Raw genomic sequence first — 16,123 nt, 5'->3', positions numbered from 1 at the left:
GTTTGAGGGCTGAGGGCTCACCATTGGAGCCCCTGGTATTTCCCTGTCCTGGAAACTAGAGTGACGGGGTTTTTAGCTGAGCTGGATTGGGCTAGGAGGGGAGCTGAGCTGTCAGCAAAAGGAGGGGTGACAGGAGTGGGAATGTCCTTGTGGGGCGTTAGTCTCTATCCACTCCTCTTGGAAAACCCAGTTCTGATGGACAGGCTGGGAAATCCTCTGATAGGCCTTTTGGGGCCCCCTGTAGTGAAGCCTGAGTTGGCAATGGTGGCCTGTGCTGGGTCCTACTGTGGCCCTTGTTGCTTTGCCAGTGCCCAGATGCCTGGGAGCCACGCAGCAGAGTGCTCCCCACTCTGGTCCTTGAGGCCTCAGAGTGCCAGCCACCCTCCCCTCTGAACATGCCCTCTTAGCTTCATGGACTTGTGCGGACACGTCCCCTCTCTGCCCATTTGTCACAGCCTTGCCTGACTAGTATGGGACACCATGTCTTGTTTCCCCAAAAATGAACTTCCAAAGAGGTCCCAGCTCCTGGTCTTGGATGGGTTCTCTCCATGTGACAGGTTTCCTGAGGGCTGGCCACAGATGCTCTTGCTCTGTAGGAGGCAGGCAGAGCCCACCCCAAAACCCGGAAAGATGGGTTTGGCCTTACACAGTCCTGCTGTGCTCAGAGCTACCTTACTTGACCGACGACCTCAGAGGACCGAGGGCTAGCTTGAGAAAACAGGCCCAAGAAGGGAAGGACCCCTGGCTCAGGATCGCAAGCTGGGCCATCATCTGAAAAATGTAATACTCTGTACTTAGAATAAGAAACAAAAGCATATGACCATATCAGTAGACACAGAAAAAGTATTTGACAAAACTCAACAGCCCTTCATGACAAAAACACTCAAAAACCTAAGAATATAACTTCCTCACCCTGATAAATGGCATCTCTAAAGACCCATAATTAACATTAGACTGAATGATGAAGGACCTAATGTTCTTCCCTAAGATCAAGAGCAAGACAAGGGGGGGCGCCTGGGTGGCACAGCGGTTAAGCGTCTGCCTTCGGCTCAGGGCGTGATCCCAGCGTTGTGGGATCGAGCCCCTCATCAGGCTCCTCCGCTATGAGCCTGCTTCTTCCTCTCCCACTCCCCCTGCTTATGTTCCCTCTCTCGCTGGCTGTCTCTATCTCTGTCGAATAAATAAATAAAATCTTAAAAAAAAAAAAAAAAGAACCAAGACAAGGATGTCTGCTCTTGCCATTACTCAACATTGTACTGGAGGGTCCAGCCAGGGCAATCAGGCAAGAAAGTGAAATAAAAGTTATCAGGGTTAGAAAGGAAGAAGTAAAACTATCTCTGCAGATGGCATGATCTTGTGGATAGAAAATCCTGGGGGGCCTGGGTGGCTCAGTCAGTTAAGCATCTGCCTTTGGCTCAGGTCATGATCTCAGGGTCCTGGGATCAAGCCCGCTTCTCCCTCTCCTTCTGCCCCTCCTCCCTGCTCATTCTCTCTCTCTCTCTTTCTCTCTCAAATAATCTTTTTTAAAAAATCCTAAAGAATCCACTAAAAATACTGTTAAAACTAATAAATGAATTCAGCAAGGGTACAGGATATAAAATTGATACACAAAAATCAGTCATATTTCTTTACATTGACAGCTGAACAAAGTGAGAATGAAATTAATAAAACAATTTCATTTATAATAGCATGGAAAATAAAATATGAACAAGTTTAACAAAAAAAATTGCACAGTTTATACTTTGAAAACTACAAAACATTGTTGAACAAAAGTAAAGACCTAAATAAATGGAAAGACAACCTGTGTTCGTGGATTGGAAGATTTTGATGGCAAATTACACAAACCCTATCAAAATCTCAGCCGACTTCTTTGCAGAAATTTGATAAGCTGACACTAAAATTCAAATGGAAATTCAAGGGATCCAAAATAGCCTAAACAATCTTGAAAAAGAACAAAATCAGAGGACTCACACTCGACAATTTCAAAACTTAGCTAAAAAGTTATGGGAATCAAGGTGGTGTGATACTGACATAAGATAGACATATAGATCGATGGGACAGGATCGAGAGTCCAGAAATAGTCACATTTAAGGTCAATTGATTTTGGACAAAGGCAACAAGACAGTGAATGGAGGAAGAATCGTCTTCAACAAAAAGTGCTTGGACAGCTGGACATTCACATGCATGAGAATGAAGTTAGACTCCCACCTCACACCACATACAAAAGTCAGCTAAGAATGGATCAAAGGCCGAAATACAAGAATTGAAACTATAAAACTCATAGAAAAAAGCATAGACATAAATCTTTGTGACTTTGGGTTAGGCAGTGGTTTCTTAGATACGACACAAGAACAACAAAAGAACAAATAAATTGGGTATCATCAAAATCAAAGACTTGTGTTCAGAGGACATCCTAAAGAAAAATTGACAACTCACAGAATGAGAGAAAATGTTTTAAAATTACATATCTGGTAAGGGACTTGTATCTAGACTATATAAAGAATTCCTACAACTCAGTAAGACGAGTACCCCAGTTAAAAAATGGGCAAGAGCCTTGAATAGACCTCTCTCCATAGACGAAAGCCCAGTAAGCACATGCAAAGATGTGCTTGGCATCATTAGGGAAATGAAAAGCAAAAGCACAATGAGCTGCTACTTCGCACACATAGGATGGCTATAATTTTAAGAAGATAATGAGTGTCGGCGGAGATGTGGAGAAATGGGAATCTTCACACGTTGCTGGTGCGCAGGCGCAATGGGCAGCCACTTTGGAAAGCAGTCTGGCAGTTCCTAGAAGAGTTAAGCGGAGAGTGACCATGTGGCCTGCAGTTACCATGCGATAGTGCTTCTCGGTATATACCCAGGAGAAAGGAAAACATGTCCACACAAGGACTTCTCCCTGAAGGTTCACAGCCGCAGCGTTCATAATAGCCACCAGGCGCCAACCCCCCGAATGTCCACCAGTTGACAAATGGATACATAAAATGTATTCTATACAAGGGAATATTATTTGGGGATAAAAAGGAGTAAAGTACTATCGCATGCTACAGCACGGATAGATCCTGGAGAGATTATGCTGAGTGAAAGAAGCCAGCCAGAAAAGGCCACCGAGTGTATGATCCCATTTATACAAAACGTCGGAACAGACAAATCCATGGAGACACTAGATAGGGCTTTGGGGTGCAGGGGGAATGGGGAGTGGCTGCTGATGGGGAGGGGGTTTTTTGGGGGTGGAGAGAATGTTTTAAAACTACTGATGGTTGCACCCCCCGTGAATATACTAAAAGCCGTCGAGTGATACACTTTTAAGTGGGTGAGTTGTATAGGGGTTGTATCTTAATTTATATTGTTAAGTTCTATCTTGATACGTTGTCACACACACACACACACACACACACACACACACACACACACACGGGCTTTCCGGCCTCGCAGCACTGCAGCGTCCTGCTCTGCCTCCCCTGGGGGAGTGTGTCTGGGACTCCAGAACACTTTCTTAGGATTCCTCCAAGCACGCAGGGCTGGCAAAGCCTTCTGGGCTGGTGTACCAGATGGGCCCCGGGCAGCAGCGCCCTGTAAAAAGGCTGTAGGCCACTCCTTGATTCTGGGTCTAAAACCCAACTAAGCCCCCACCGGTGACCCCTGGAGATGGGGAGTGAGTCAGCCCTTGGCCCTTCCTCCTTCCTGTGGGCTGCCTGAGATTTGAGTTGGGGAGGGGGACAGTTTATAGGAAGGAAAGGAAGGGTACCCCGAAGGACTGGGTGGAGTGTGTGGGGAGAGGAGGTGTGTAGGAGAGGGAGCAGGTGCGGGGGCGGAAGGGGAACCTCTTCAGGGTGTCTCAAAGAGCCCTCCTTCGCCCAGCACCCCTCATAAGCACAAAGACTCGGTACTCTTACACAGGCTTTATTCAGGAGTCAGGGGCTGCTTCCCTTCCCTGGTCCCTGCCTGCCCCCCCCTTCCCCACTCTAGAACCCCATTCAGGTGGGGCTTGTCCTTCATCTGCCCCTCACAACCCCCCCCCCAGCTACACCAGCAAGTAGGGGGAGGGGGCACTCAGAACCCCTACCTGCAAAGGCAGATGGTCCCCAGCCCAGTCGGCAGGGATCTCCCCTGAATCTCCAACCCCTCCCCAGGATTGAGATGGGAGGGGCAGGAGGGATCTGGGCCAGGTGGCAACCTGAGCTCAGCCAGCCAGGCCTCATGCCCCCAAGATGTCTGTGGATGAGGGCACATGCCCTGCAGCCTTTCCCTCCTAGAGGGCCTTCAGCCAAGAAACATCTCCTCTGGGGGGTGGGGGGACAGGGTGGGGGAGGTGGCAGAAGGACAGCTGACCTCTTCAGCCTGGGAAGGCAGGAGGGACTCCTGGGAACAGCCCCAGACTCAGATGCCTTAAGGAAGAAGCTAGGGGACTAGGAGGGGTCAATGGGTTTCTGGAAAGCACTGAGATCTTTTGTGCCCGGGAGAGCAGAACCACGGCCACAGGACAACAGGAGAATGAGCACAAGTGGCCACAGGAACACTGCTCAGAACATTCTGCAGCTAGCTGAGGGGTGGACCTCCGCAGAAGCAGAGGTACTCCTGGGGCGGTGCCAGGTGTTGGCGTTACAGAGGCCTCCTGAGGGCACAGGTCACTGGCCCGGAGTCTGGCCAGAAGCTGGGGTCAAGGGGGGCTACTGGGCCACAGAGCAGGACCTGCCCAGGAAACTGTGGCCTCTTACTTGGAGGAAGACAATCCAGAGTGGGCATGAGGCCAGGGTCTCCCCACCAGGCCTTGCCTTTGAGTGGTGAGCCCTTCAGAAGATTCCAGCCAGCACCAGGGGAGGCAGTAGGAGCAGTCCCAGAAGGGGGCCCCAGACGTGACCAGGGCCCGAGTTCAGCCCTGACTTGAGGCTAGGCTTTTCAGGGCCCTCTGCACCTGTGGGGAGGGAGAGGCTTTGTCTCAGTCTGGACACAGTTCTGCGTGACCTCCCACCCTCCCTGCCAGGCATGCAAGTGGGGGCCCAGCAGCCAGGGAGGAAGCTGTTAACCCGGAGGCCGCACGCCCCACTATGCCTGTAACATCGATGCTGGGGGCAGGGTGCTGACATTCTGGAGACAAGGAGGGAAGGTGGGACGAACACTACAGGCCTTACCTGGCAAAGATGACTGCAGAGCCAGGGTACGCCCGCCCACGGCATTAGCGGTGGCAGAGGTATTGGGGGAGTTGGACAGGGACTTGGAAGAGGTGTGCCCCGTGTGGTCCAGTGTGGCCGGCAGCTCACCTGTCTTGCCCTGGCCTGGAAACACTGAGGCCAAGACCTCACTGGAACGAGACAACTCGGCCTCAGCCTTGCCCACCTTCTGGGAGTGGGGTAGCGGCTCCCGTGTCCCTGTCAAGAACACCTTGGGGTGCAGAGAACTCTCTGGACTCATGGAGGGCACTCTTGTCCTGCTGGCCTCTTCGTCTGCCAATTTGGAGATGGGATTATGAGTCGATTTGGGGAAGATAGCTGGCCCCTCATCCAGGGAGAACAGGCTGTGAGTTGCCAAAAAGGGAGGGACCTCAGTTGTTAAGGAAGGTGGAGCCTCTGTTGCCATGGAGAGGGAATCTTCCGTTGCTAAGGAAGATGGGGCCTCGGTTTCTACAGCAGGTGGAGCCTTGGTTGCCAGGGGGCTTGAGACCTCTGTTACCAGGGAGGATGTGGTTTCCGTGGCCAGGGAAGAAGGGATACCGCTTTTCCTGGAGCCTGAAGCTTCAGTTGCCAGGGAAGACGGGGCCTCAGTTACCAGGTGAGGCAAATCCTGAGCCTCTTCCGGGCTTATGATGGGTTCTGACAAGAAACAAGGCCTGGCGTTAGTGCTACAGCGGGACCCCACATCCGTCACCCCACCACGATCAAGGCGAGGTGACCAGATGTCCGACGATGACGATGACACACAAACACACATCCCCTCCAGAGATTACGTCCTTCACTGATAATAAATGTTATTTTATTATAACATTATGACAGTGTCTCTTCTATCCACCTCCTTGTCCAAATCTTCCTCTCCGCACTCACACAGCCACTTTTTTCAGGGGACTCGCCAGCCAGATGCCTATGCCTAACACGTCCACCGCGTCCCCTTGACGTCCACCTGGCCACGCCCACCACCAGGACCCGCCCACCAGGGGGAAGCCCTCTCCTCTTGCCACGCCCACCTCGGCCAGCGCTCGCCCACCTCTGTCCTCCACCCTTCGCTCGGAGGGTTGAAATCCGGTCACTTTGAATGACAGGGCGCCAAAATGCGCAAGGAAAGCGAAGTGGGCTTGGGAACGCAAAGGGCCCCCGAAGGTCAAGTCCCGCCAGACCCCTCCCGCTGCCCGTGCACCTCTCGGGAGTCCCGGGAGGCTCTAAGGACCATGCTGTCGGCATCCCTTGCCGCCCCTTCCTACTCCTCCCCACCCCACCCCCAACTCACCACAGAGGGAGTTCTCGCAGCGGTAGCCGGAGGGACATAGGGAGCACGGAGTCCCTTCCTGGTAGGGTCTCTTTCCCTTCACGTTCCCCCTGCGGGAGGCGAGGACGATGCTGGGGGCGGGGGCGGTCCCTACAGACCCCTGTCCCTATCCCTCATACACACACCTAGGCCGGAAGTACCCCTGGGTCTTGCTTGCTCCCAACTAGCTTGCTGGGCCAATGAGAGTAGACTCCCATCGCTGCCGTCGCAGCTCCCGCAAAGGTATGGGGTTTAGGCCCCAGACTGGCCCCCTCCTACAATCTTCGACTACCCAACTCAACCCCCCTCCTTGGCTCTGCCCATCCTCTACCCCCAGGGCTCCCTGGGCACTCACGGGGGCTCATAGTTGCAAACCAGCAATTGAATATTGATCTCCTCAACACCCTGGAGCTTCTCACAGAAGTGGGAGCCACAGCCAATCCTCTCTGTCTTGGCCCAGACCACCTGAGGAAGGGCAAACCCAACAGTTTAGCCTGGGTGGGACACCAGTAGCTAGTGTCTCTCTACACCTGTCTTCTATGGGTGGGGAGAGGAGGATCCCTACATCCTGTCAGATCCAAGTCTCTGAGGACACGCAGCTCAGGACAAAACTCTGAACAGGGGGTTTGGGAAGAATTTGTCCTGAACCACACACACTAGTTCACCAGGCCTTTCTCTGAAAACCTTCCCTTTGTACATACCCTCATGTGTTCCTCCTGTGCATTTTTTTTTTTTTTTGCAAATTCCTGTGCATTTTAAACAGGGGGTATATCCAAAGGAATGAATCCCAAATGGGAGAATCTTAGATATCAACAACAAACAAAATCCAAGGAAGAGAACAGAAGGAACCATTTTGAATGTAGAACTCCACCCCCACCCCACCCCACCACATCACAAGTGAGTGAGATTTGCTCTGCTGTTTCTAAGTCTGGGTCTCCTAGGTGAGGGAATTCTGTCTTAAGTATAAAATTTTATATATTCTTTAAGATTTTATTTTTTTTCTTTGAGAGTGAGAGCACAAAACAGGGGGAGGAGCAGGCAGAGGGAGAAGCAGACTCTAGGCTGAGCAGGGAGCCGGATGTGGGACTTGATCCCAGGACCCTGGGATCATGACCTGAGCCGAAGGCAGACACTTAACCAACTGAGCCACCCAGACGTCCCAAATATAACATTTTAAAAGTCAAAACAGCCTTTGTGCACCACCATGAGCTGAGACCAGCAGCCCCCCCTTGCTGCTTCTAGACCTCATCTGCTCAGGAGTCACTCAAATGGAGGGCAGTTTTTGTTGTGAGATCTGGCTCTGGCTGTTAATTCTGCACACATCCCCAGGACTCGTTTTTTTCTGCTCAAGTTAGCTTAGAATACCACTGTTGAGCATCTCCCAGGCAGAAATGACCTTAGAGTGCATGTGCACTCAGCCCTGGAGAACGTTGGGGTGGTGGGCGGCAGACCCATTCCTGCTGGGCGTTGACAGCAATCCTTGCAGGGGGACGTGTGTGTGTGTGTGTGTGTGTGTGTGTGTGTGTGTGTGTGTGTGTTGGGAGTGAGGGGAGGGTAAGAGGTGGCAGGGTGCGGAGGGAAGGGGACAGGGAGGGCTGCGGGCACTCACAACTTCTTCATCTGGATGGGCGATGTCAGGATTTCCTTCCCCAAAGATTAGCACTAAAAATACCACTCAAAAGAAGTACTGGAAAGTGGAATTGGTGGATATGGGTGGGAAGAAAGTTGATCTTCCTTTTTCTTTTTTAAGAAAAATTGTCATGTTATTGTTTGAACAATAAGCACTGGGTGGAGAGGAACAAGACTTCGGTAACACTGATGTTAATTCCCCTACACACCCATATACACACACCCCTACAGCACCCGCACCCAACATCTCTTATCTAGAAACTCGAATTTTCAAAATGCAGTGAGAAACCTGACATAAGCAAGAAGTGACTGTGAGGGGCAGGAAGTGATCTCGAAGGCTCCCCGAAACCTTCACTCAGTGATGATTTGCTCTTATTTTACACATGGCTTTTACAAGCAGAAGAAAAGTTAAACACGCACAACTGTCTATTTGCTTTATCGGTCCCTGGCAGGTTAGAAGCAGACACCACGAGAAATGACAAAAGAGGGACAGTGAGAGAAGCCAGAAGTCGGGGGCAGTTACCGCGGGGGCAAACAGGCCTGCCTGAGGCCGGAGGACAGGGCCGCTTAGAGGTCGGTCAGGACTGCCTAGTACTGTCAGTGATTACCGTCCACGACACTGGCTCTGCCACACCTAACTTAGGTCCCTTCAGTGGGAGGAGGCTGAGAGGGGCCACCTAGATTTTCAACCGACTGTGGTTCTTCAAGAGTCACCTGAACATGGTTTAGGCAGTTTGGGAAGCAGAGTCCGTCAGAGGCGCTCCTGTGGAAACACGACGTCTACGAAGGGGCTCGGGGGCTTAGAGTGGGGGCTCCCCGGGCTCCGAGGCCGGAAGGGTAGAGGCGGCCCCTCCCCCTGCCTCGCCCCTCCCCCTGCTCGCGCGGCCCCGCCCACCCGCCATGTAGCCCCGCCCACCGCCCTGTGGCCCCGCCCCCCCGGCGGCCTCGCACCTGCGTGTAGTGGCCGCACATCTGGCCCCGGTCGCAGGAGGCGGCGCTGAGGTTGTAGTGCTCGCGCTCGTGGTGCCACTCCTCCATGGCCAGCGGCACGTCCAGGCCCTCCTCCGTGATGGCGAACAGGTTCTCGCCGCGCCGCCCGCGCTCCTTGTTGTGGCCCCACACGCACTGCTGCGCGTAGGCCTTGGCGAAGGCGGCCAGCTCCTCGTCCCACCTCTGCGGGGCAGGTCGGGGAGGGAGGTGAGCGCCTTGCGCTCGGGGAGACGGGGAGAGGGGGTGGGAGAGGGAGGTGGGGATCAGAGAAGAAGGTCGAAGGTGTCCTGGGGGCCTCTGGAGGCCGGAGACCCTCCCTTCTTTTGGGATGACTCTTGGCGGTGATCAGACACAGGTCTGTGCTCCTGGAGGGCTTCTGTGGGGAGGTGGGAGGGTTCCACGCCACGGAGTTGGCTAAACTTGGGACCGTGCACCAGCTGTGATTTTAGACAGATTGCCTCACCTTTCTGAACTCTCATGGGGCTTTGGGAAGAATAAATGAGATGATGTTTGTGACAGTGTTATTATTAATTAATATTAATATCCTTCTATGTGAAAGGAGGGCAGCCGTGCTCCCAGCGGTGCACCCAGGGCTGCCTGACTGCTCCTAAGACCACAGAATTTCCAGTGAGGTGTTCAAGGGCTGCGTTGTTTATTCTGCCGCCCTCCACCCCCTCGCCCACACACCATAAATATGACTTGGGGCGGCCAGCATTCCCCTCTCAGGTCCCACTCTCTCCTTGGGGTGGCCCAGCCTCCACGGCTTTACCATTTCCAGGCTTCCCTCCCAGGTGCTCTCAACTCTTGTCAACTGACAACCCCTTTTCCCCAGAAGATTAAGTGTCTCCGTGTGACCCTCACTGAGAAGCCTATTTCCAGAGCGTTGGTGTTTCCAGGAGCTGTCTGACCCCAAAGGCATGTTATCCAGGGGGGACCTCAGGTGAGGCAGCAGGAGGGGGTATGTTAGGTGAAGGGACCTCTGAGATTCTGTGTGTCCCCGGTTGGGAAGACGGGCCCAGTGTGGGTGGGAAGAGGGATTAACAAAGGATTGATGCAAAAGGCCTGGATCCCATTAAACTTCGTCCTTGGCCTCTCCTAGAAATGGACAGCCTGGTGGGAACTCTTGCTCCACCCTCTGGCGGCCCAGCCAACTGTGGGAGCCAGACAGCCTACGAAGTGCCAAGAGCCTGGGTGACCCTGAGAGGAGGGGATTGTGTGGCTCTTCTCACACACACACACACACACACACACACATACACACACACACACACGGTTCTCAGGAGCAGCTGCCTGGGGTGGGGATGGGAATACAGGGCTGGGACAGCCCCACTTTGTGACTATGGGTGAATCCCTTTCCCTCCCTGGGTGTTTTGTCCCTATTCCCTGAGGTTCTCCCAGACTCTGGCTGTAGGGGAGTTGGGGAGTGGGAATGCAGCAGAGTGCGGGGGCCTGACGGAGGTGTGAGCTCCCATAGGACAGTGGTGGGGCCCCAGTGTGGCGCAGGGCCGGTGCGTAGCAGGTGCTCAACAGACATTGTCAGCCCTTGATGACAGAGACAGACCCTGCTTTCAGGCCGTCTGGGAGTCCTATTCCGAGTGGGTGTGTGGAGTCCCAGCCGTGGAGTCATTCCTGCAGGTCTCAAGGCTTCTCAGTCTTCCAGAGACCCCTGTGGATTTTTGAGAGTCCCGGCACGCCCCCGCATTGACCGCATGGTCACCATCTGAAAGCAAGTCCATTCACTCATTCACTCACTCAACAGCACTGTGCCAGCCCGGAACTGACAGCAAAGACCGAGAAGCCCAAGTTCACATTGCCGCAAACTGCTGATTGGGCCACCGTGTGGTAAATGACAGATTTGCAATGGGCAGTGTAGAGGCACGGAGGATGGCCATTTAGCCCAACCTGAGGGTGGAGAAGGAGGCGCTAAGCTAAGTGTTGAAACTGAGGCATCGGTCAGGTGGAGAGAACAGAAGGCACAGCATGAGCAAAGGCCAGAGGTGAGAGACAGCGTTTTGGCTGGGGAAGGACAAGCTGTTGAGGTTACTGAGGGAGAAACTGAGCAGGAGAGGAGGCTGGAGGCGTCAGCAGCGGTCAGATGCTCAGAGAGCCTTCTCAGGAGCTGGAGCTTTATCCCGAGCCAGTCAGGAGCCAGTGGGAGCCATTGAAGGGTGTTGAGCAGGGTCAGGCCGTGTGTTGGATCATTCATTTTGGCAGTAGAGGCCAGAGGCTGAGGAAGCAGGTAGGGGCTCTTCTAGGAGTCCTTGGGAGAAGTAATGAAAGACTGGACCAGGATTGTACCAACGAACAAGGATGGGGGTATAGGATTCAAGGAAAATTGAACCTTCTGGGAGGTAAAGGTATGATGATTAGATGTGGAAGCTAGGGGAGAGAAAAGAGTTCGTGATAACTGCCACCTGCCTCACCCTGGACCCATTCCCTCTTTTGTTAATCAAACGCTAATTGAGCCCTTACTGTATGCCGCACACTGTTCTAAATGCTTTCTACATATTCACTCATTTAACCCTCATAACCATCCTACAAGGGAGTAACTGTGTTGTCATCATCTTCAATTTACAGATGAGGAAGCTGAGGCACAGAGAGGTTAAGTAACTTAGCCAAGGTCACACAGCTAATAAATGGCAGAATCAAGATTTGAACGAGGCCACCTGGCTCCAGTTTCTGTATTTACCACTCCTGAGGTTGAGCCTGAGCGTTGTTCCCAATTTGTCCTGGTGTCCCAGTCCGTCCCCTCCTCCCATCACTTCCCACCAGACAGCAGCATATCCCCTGAGTATCTGAACTGCTTTCCAGAATGTTGCCCCACCCCCAAGGTCCACCTCTGTCCACAAAGCAGCTCCTGGGTGGGTAGCCCCAGCCTCAGCCAACAAGTCTGCAGGGCATCGGGGATCTACAGATGGGGAAACTAAGGCTCAATAATGCGTTCCAGGCCCCCATCAGGCAGCCGTTGGCGGAGCTGGTAGCGGCATCCAGAGCTCCTGATCTGCCGGCTGCAGTTCCTGGTTGCTGGGCGACAGGGCTTGAACGGTGGTGCCGTGTGCATTTCTAGAGGCCTTCCTTTTGTCACACGTCCTCCTGTCTGACCCCCATGGTAGGGATTGCCAGTCCCAGATGATAGATCAGGAAATGGAAGCCTCTGAAGATAAAGGGACCCACCCAGAGTCACTTTGCCAGACGGAGCAGAGCTACCGCAACTCCAGTCCTGGACCCTGAGGCTCGCCGCTGCGTTCCCCCCGTGTGACCTTGCTGTGGCGCACGAGCTGTGGGGTCCCTGGACACTGCTCCTGAACCTCCCAGACACCTGAGGGTGGCCGGAGAGGATGGGCCTGCTCAGCCCTCCGCGGGGTGGGGGGGGGAGGTGAATTTCTAATTCTCTCTCTCTCTCTCTTTCTTGCTCTCTCTCTCTTTAAAGGATTTTATTTATTTGAGACAGAGAGAGAGCACACGAGCAGCCTGAGGGGCAGAGGGAGAGGGAGAAGCAGGCTCCCCGCTGAGCGGGGGCCCGACGCGGGGCTCAATCCCAGGACCCCGAGATCATGACCTGAGCCGAAGGCAGATGCTTCACCGACTGAGGCACCAGGCGCCCGACTTTATGTCTTTCATCTTGAGCATAACCAGCCTGCCCCTAACCCTACCGTCAAATAACTCTCCCTCTCGACACAGGTAACCGCCACCCCAGATCTGGCTTCCGTCATCTGTAAGCACATCTCTGTATGTCCGCTACATTTGCATGTGTCCCCACAAGGACACAGGAGTGGTGTTTACGTGTTTTTAAGCCTTATGTAAGTATACCCTCCTGTATAGATATTTTTTGGGGTTTCATCCCCCAGCCCCGTCAGCGTTCTATCTGGGAGATTCAGTCCCTGTTGATATATACGTAGCCCTAATGGTGACCCCATTTTACAGATGCGAAACTGACGGTTCTTACGAGGTTCAGGGACCCACCCCAAATCGCAGGTCCTGCTGTGTGACGAGACAGTTGTGAACTGTGTGATGCGGAGCCCTCTCTGTTTCTGGCTCCTGTTCTCGCCCACCTCCTCGTACATCCCTCCTACCCTCGTGCCGGGACGCATCCTGCTGCCCTCCTTTCCTCTCCTCACTGCCTTGGAAAGCATCTGAAAGACCGTTTTCACCAAGGTGTTAGGAACTTCCCGTGTTCCCCCATCAGGGGCACCTGCATTTTAGGAAGGGGCTGGAAAGGAGCCACTGGAGTGGGAAGCTGGGGCTCCCAGGCCTGGCTCTACCAACTGTGACGCTTGAAAGCCCCTGAGGGACCAGCAAGTCCCTCTGTGCCTCAGTTTCCTGCTCTGTAGAATGGGGCTGCCGCTGGGGACCTGTGAATTGCACAATGTCTCTGTCACTGACCAGAGGGATGAGTCTCTGAGGTAGCTTCTGCTAGGGGTGGGAGGGATCGGGGGGGGGGGGGAGCCCAGCCCAGCACCCCCTCACCCCGCCGGTGAGTGCCCCTGGCCGCACTCACCATTTGCAGCATGTCCGCGGCGGGAGGGGACACCTGCGCCCGGTAGAGGTTGTGCAGCTCCACCATCGCCCGTTTCTCGTTGTCACTGAGGGCGCCGGCGGGGCCCACGGTGGCCGCCAGCAGCAGCAGCAGCAGACTGCAGGAGCCGTGCATGGTGGCCAGTCCTCTCGGCCTCTCCCGGCCAGGGGTCTGGCAGCTGGATTTAAAGCCCTCCCACACAAGCACCACCCTGGCTGGGGCGGCGGGAGGGGCTGTCTGCAGACAGCCCGGCCACACAATGTCTCCAGGAGGGCCGGGTGCTTGGGTCCCGACCAGCGCTGAGTCCACTCCCAGCATTGATCTCCCCTCAGAGTCCTTGGCAAAAAAAGCCTCCTTTCTCTTGGTAACGCGGGCTCAGGCCAAGTGCTGTGTGTGTTCCACACAGTCGTGGACAGGTCCTCAGGGGCAAAAATATAGTAACCCAGGTCACACCCGCTGGTAGGAGGACCCTACCCCTGAGGATTGGGCAAGATGAGGGAGCTGTGGTTGGTGTATGGAAGGATGGAGGGAGGTGAGATGTATTTGGTAAAAAAAAAAAAAAAAAAAAAAAGACAGGCCAACCCAAACCTGAATCCTGGTTCTGCTCCTTTGCTGGCTGTTTTTGGCAGTTTTCTTAATCAGATCAGTGGCAGTAATAGTACCGACCTCATAGGGCTGGAAGGAGGATTAAATGAGATCAAATGTATGTAAGGCACCAGTAGAGTAGCCGCCACTCAGTCACAGTAGACAACGACGCCCCCCATGGCATGGCCCGGGCCAGCTCCCAGCCCCAGAGGGAGGCAGGACTCCTGCCCATAGGAGGAGAGACTGAGGTGTCTCCCACTCTAGGTGTATCCTGGAATAGGGCTTGTCGCTATGGATAAAATGTTGGCTTCAACGTGTCTGTTTTTGAAATCAAGACGGAGCAGAAAAGCAGTGAGATGAGCGAGCTGATGCAGCAGGGGTCCTGAGGGGAGGCTGTTAGAAGGGAAACAGGCCCAGTGGCCAAACACTTGCACTCTAATGACCATGCAGGGCAGGGACCAAGGTCTTGGCCTTCATGAGGGAGGAAGTTGAAACCAGTACTCTTGGGTTGAGCTGGGATCCTTAAAGCCTGCACTCACAGTGAATGCAGACCCGGAGAAAGCCTCCTCACTGGCTTTGAAGATGGCAAGAAAAATCTGTCTGCTCAGGTCTCTGGGTGAAACTAAAAGCACGAGCAAAAACAAAAACAACTTGGATCACACACACACACACACACACACACACACATACGTTAGAACTAATTAAAAAATTCAGTAAAGTTGTAAGATATGAAATGAATACACAAAACAAGTGGTATTTCTATATACTAACAACAAATAACCCAAAACGGAAATTAAGAAAACAATTCCATTTACAATAGCAATAAAAAGAATAAAATACTTAGGAGTAAACTTAATCACGGAGGCAAAGGCTTGCACATTTAAAACTACAAAACCTGCTGAAAGAAATTAAAGAAGACATGAATAAATGAAAAGACATCCCATATTCATGGATTAGAAGTCTTAACACCACAGTCTGCAACTACAGAGTCAGTGCAATCCCTATCATAGTCCCAATGATGGCTTTTTGCAGAAATAAAAAAAAAATCCATCCCAAAAAGTCATATGGAATCTCAAAGGACTCCAAAGAATCTTGAGAAATTGGAACAAAGTTGGAGGTCTCACATTTCCTGATTTTAAAACTTACTTCAGGGGCGCCTGGGTGGCACAGCGGTTAAGCGTTAAGCGTCTGCCTTCAGCTCAGGGCGTGATCCCAGTGTTATGGGATCGAGCCCCACATCAGCCTCCTCCGCTATGAGCCTGCTTCTTCCTCTCCCACTCCCCCTGCTTGTGTTCCCTCCCTCGCTGGCTGTCTCTATCTCTGTCGAATAAATAAATAAAATCTTTAAAAAAAAACTTACTTCAAAGCTACAGTAATTAAAACAGTGTGGCATTGACATAAAAAGAGACATACAGACCAACAGAATAGACTACAGAACCCAGTAATAAACTCTTGCATATATGATCAAATGATTTTTGGCAAGGGTATCAAGACCATTTAATGGGGAAAGGGCAGTCTTTTCAACAAATGGCGCTGGGAAAACTGGATATCCACATACAAAAGAATGAATTTGGATCTTTACTTTGCACTATATACAAAAACCAACTCAAAATGGATCAAAGACCTATGCATAAGAGCTAAAACTACAAAACAAGAGAAGAAAACACAGGGGAAGAACTTCATGACATTGGATTTGGCGAGCATTTTTTGGGTGTGACACTAAAATAAAAGACAATAAAAGAAAATATAGATGAATTTCATCTCCAAGGATGAAATCAACAGAGTGAAAAGGCAACCTATGGAATGGGAGAAAATATTATCAAATCATATATCTGATGAGGGATTCATATATATAAAGAACTCCTACAATTCAAGACCAAAACAACCCAAACTACCTGCCAAAAAATGGACAAAGGACTTGAACAGACATTTCTCCAAAGAAGATAT

General features: G+C 52.4%; 1 protein-coding gene across 3 annotated transcripts; it reads right to left on the bottom strand.

Moving 5' to 3' along the window:
• Window positions 1-3,887: 3,887 nt before the first annotated feature.
• PI16 (peptidase inhibitor 16) lies at window positions 3,888-13,802 on the bottom strand. 3 transcript variants are annotated; one of them, XM_045777825.2, is made up of 7 exons: window positions 13,574-13,801; window positions 9,037-9,258; window positions 6,812-6,921; window positions 6,439-6,527; window positions 5,712-5,810; window positions 5,133-5,444; window positions 3,888-4,915 (listed from the first exon to the last, which is right to left on the bottom strand). In XM_045777825.2, exons 1-7 carry the CDS (start codon window positions 13,724-13,726, stop codon window positions 4,794-4,796), a joined length of 1,107 nt encoding a protein of 368 aa, XP_045633781.2. In that variant the 5' UTR covers window positions 13,727-13,801; the 3' UTR covers window positions 3,888-4,793. The 3 variants fall into 3 exon arrangements, with proteins under 3 accessions (XP_045633781.2, XP_045633780.2, XP_087714312.1); XM_045777824.2 differs by having other exon boundaries at window positions 5,262-5,810; window positions 13,574-13,802; XM_087858186.1 differs by having other exon boundaries at window positions 5,133-5,810; window positions 13,574-13,769.
• Window positions 13,803-16,123: the final 2,321 nt, after the last annotated feature.

Source organism: Ursus americanus, chromosome 32 (genome assembly GCF_024610735.1).
Source record: "Ursus americanus isolate L20-20 chromosome 32, mUrsAme1.1.p, whole genome shotgun sequence".
NCBI lineage: Eukaryota > Metazoa > Chordata > Mammalia > Carnivora > Ursidae > Ursus > Ursus americanus.
This window is presented reverse-complemented; position numbering and strand designations above follow the sequence as displayed.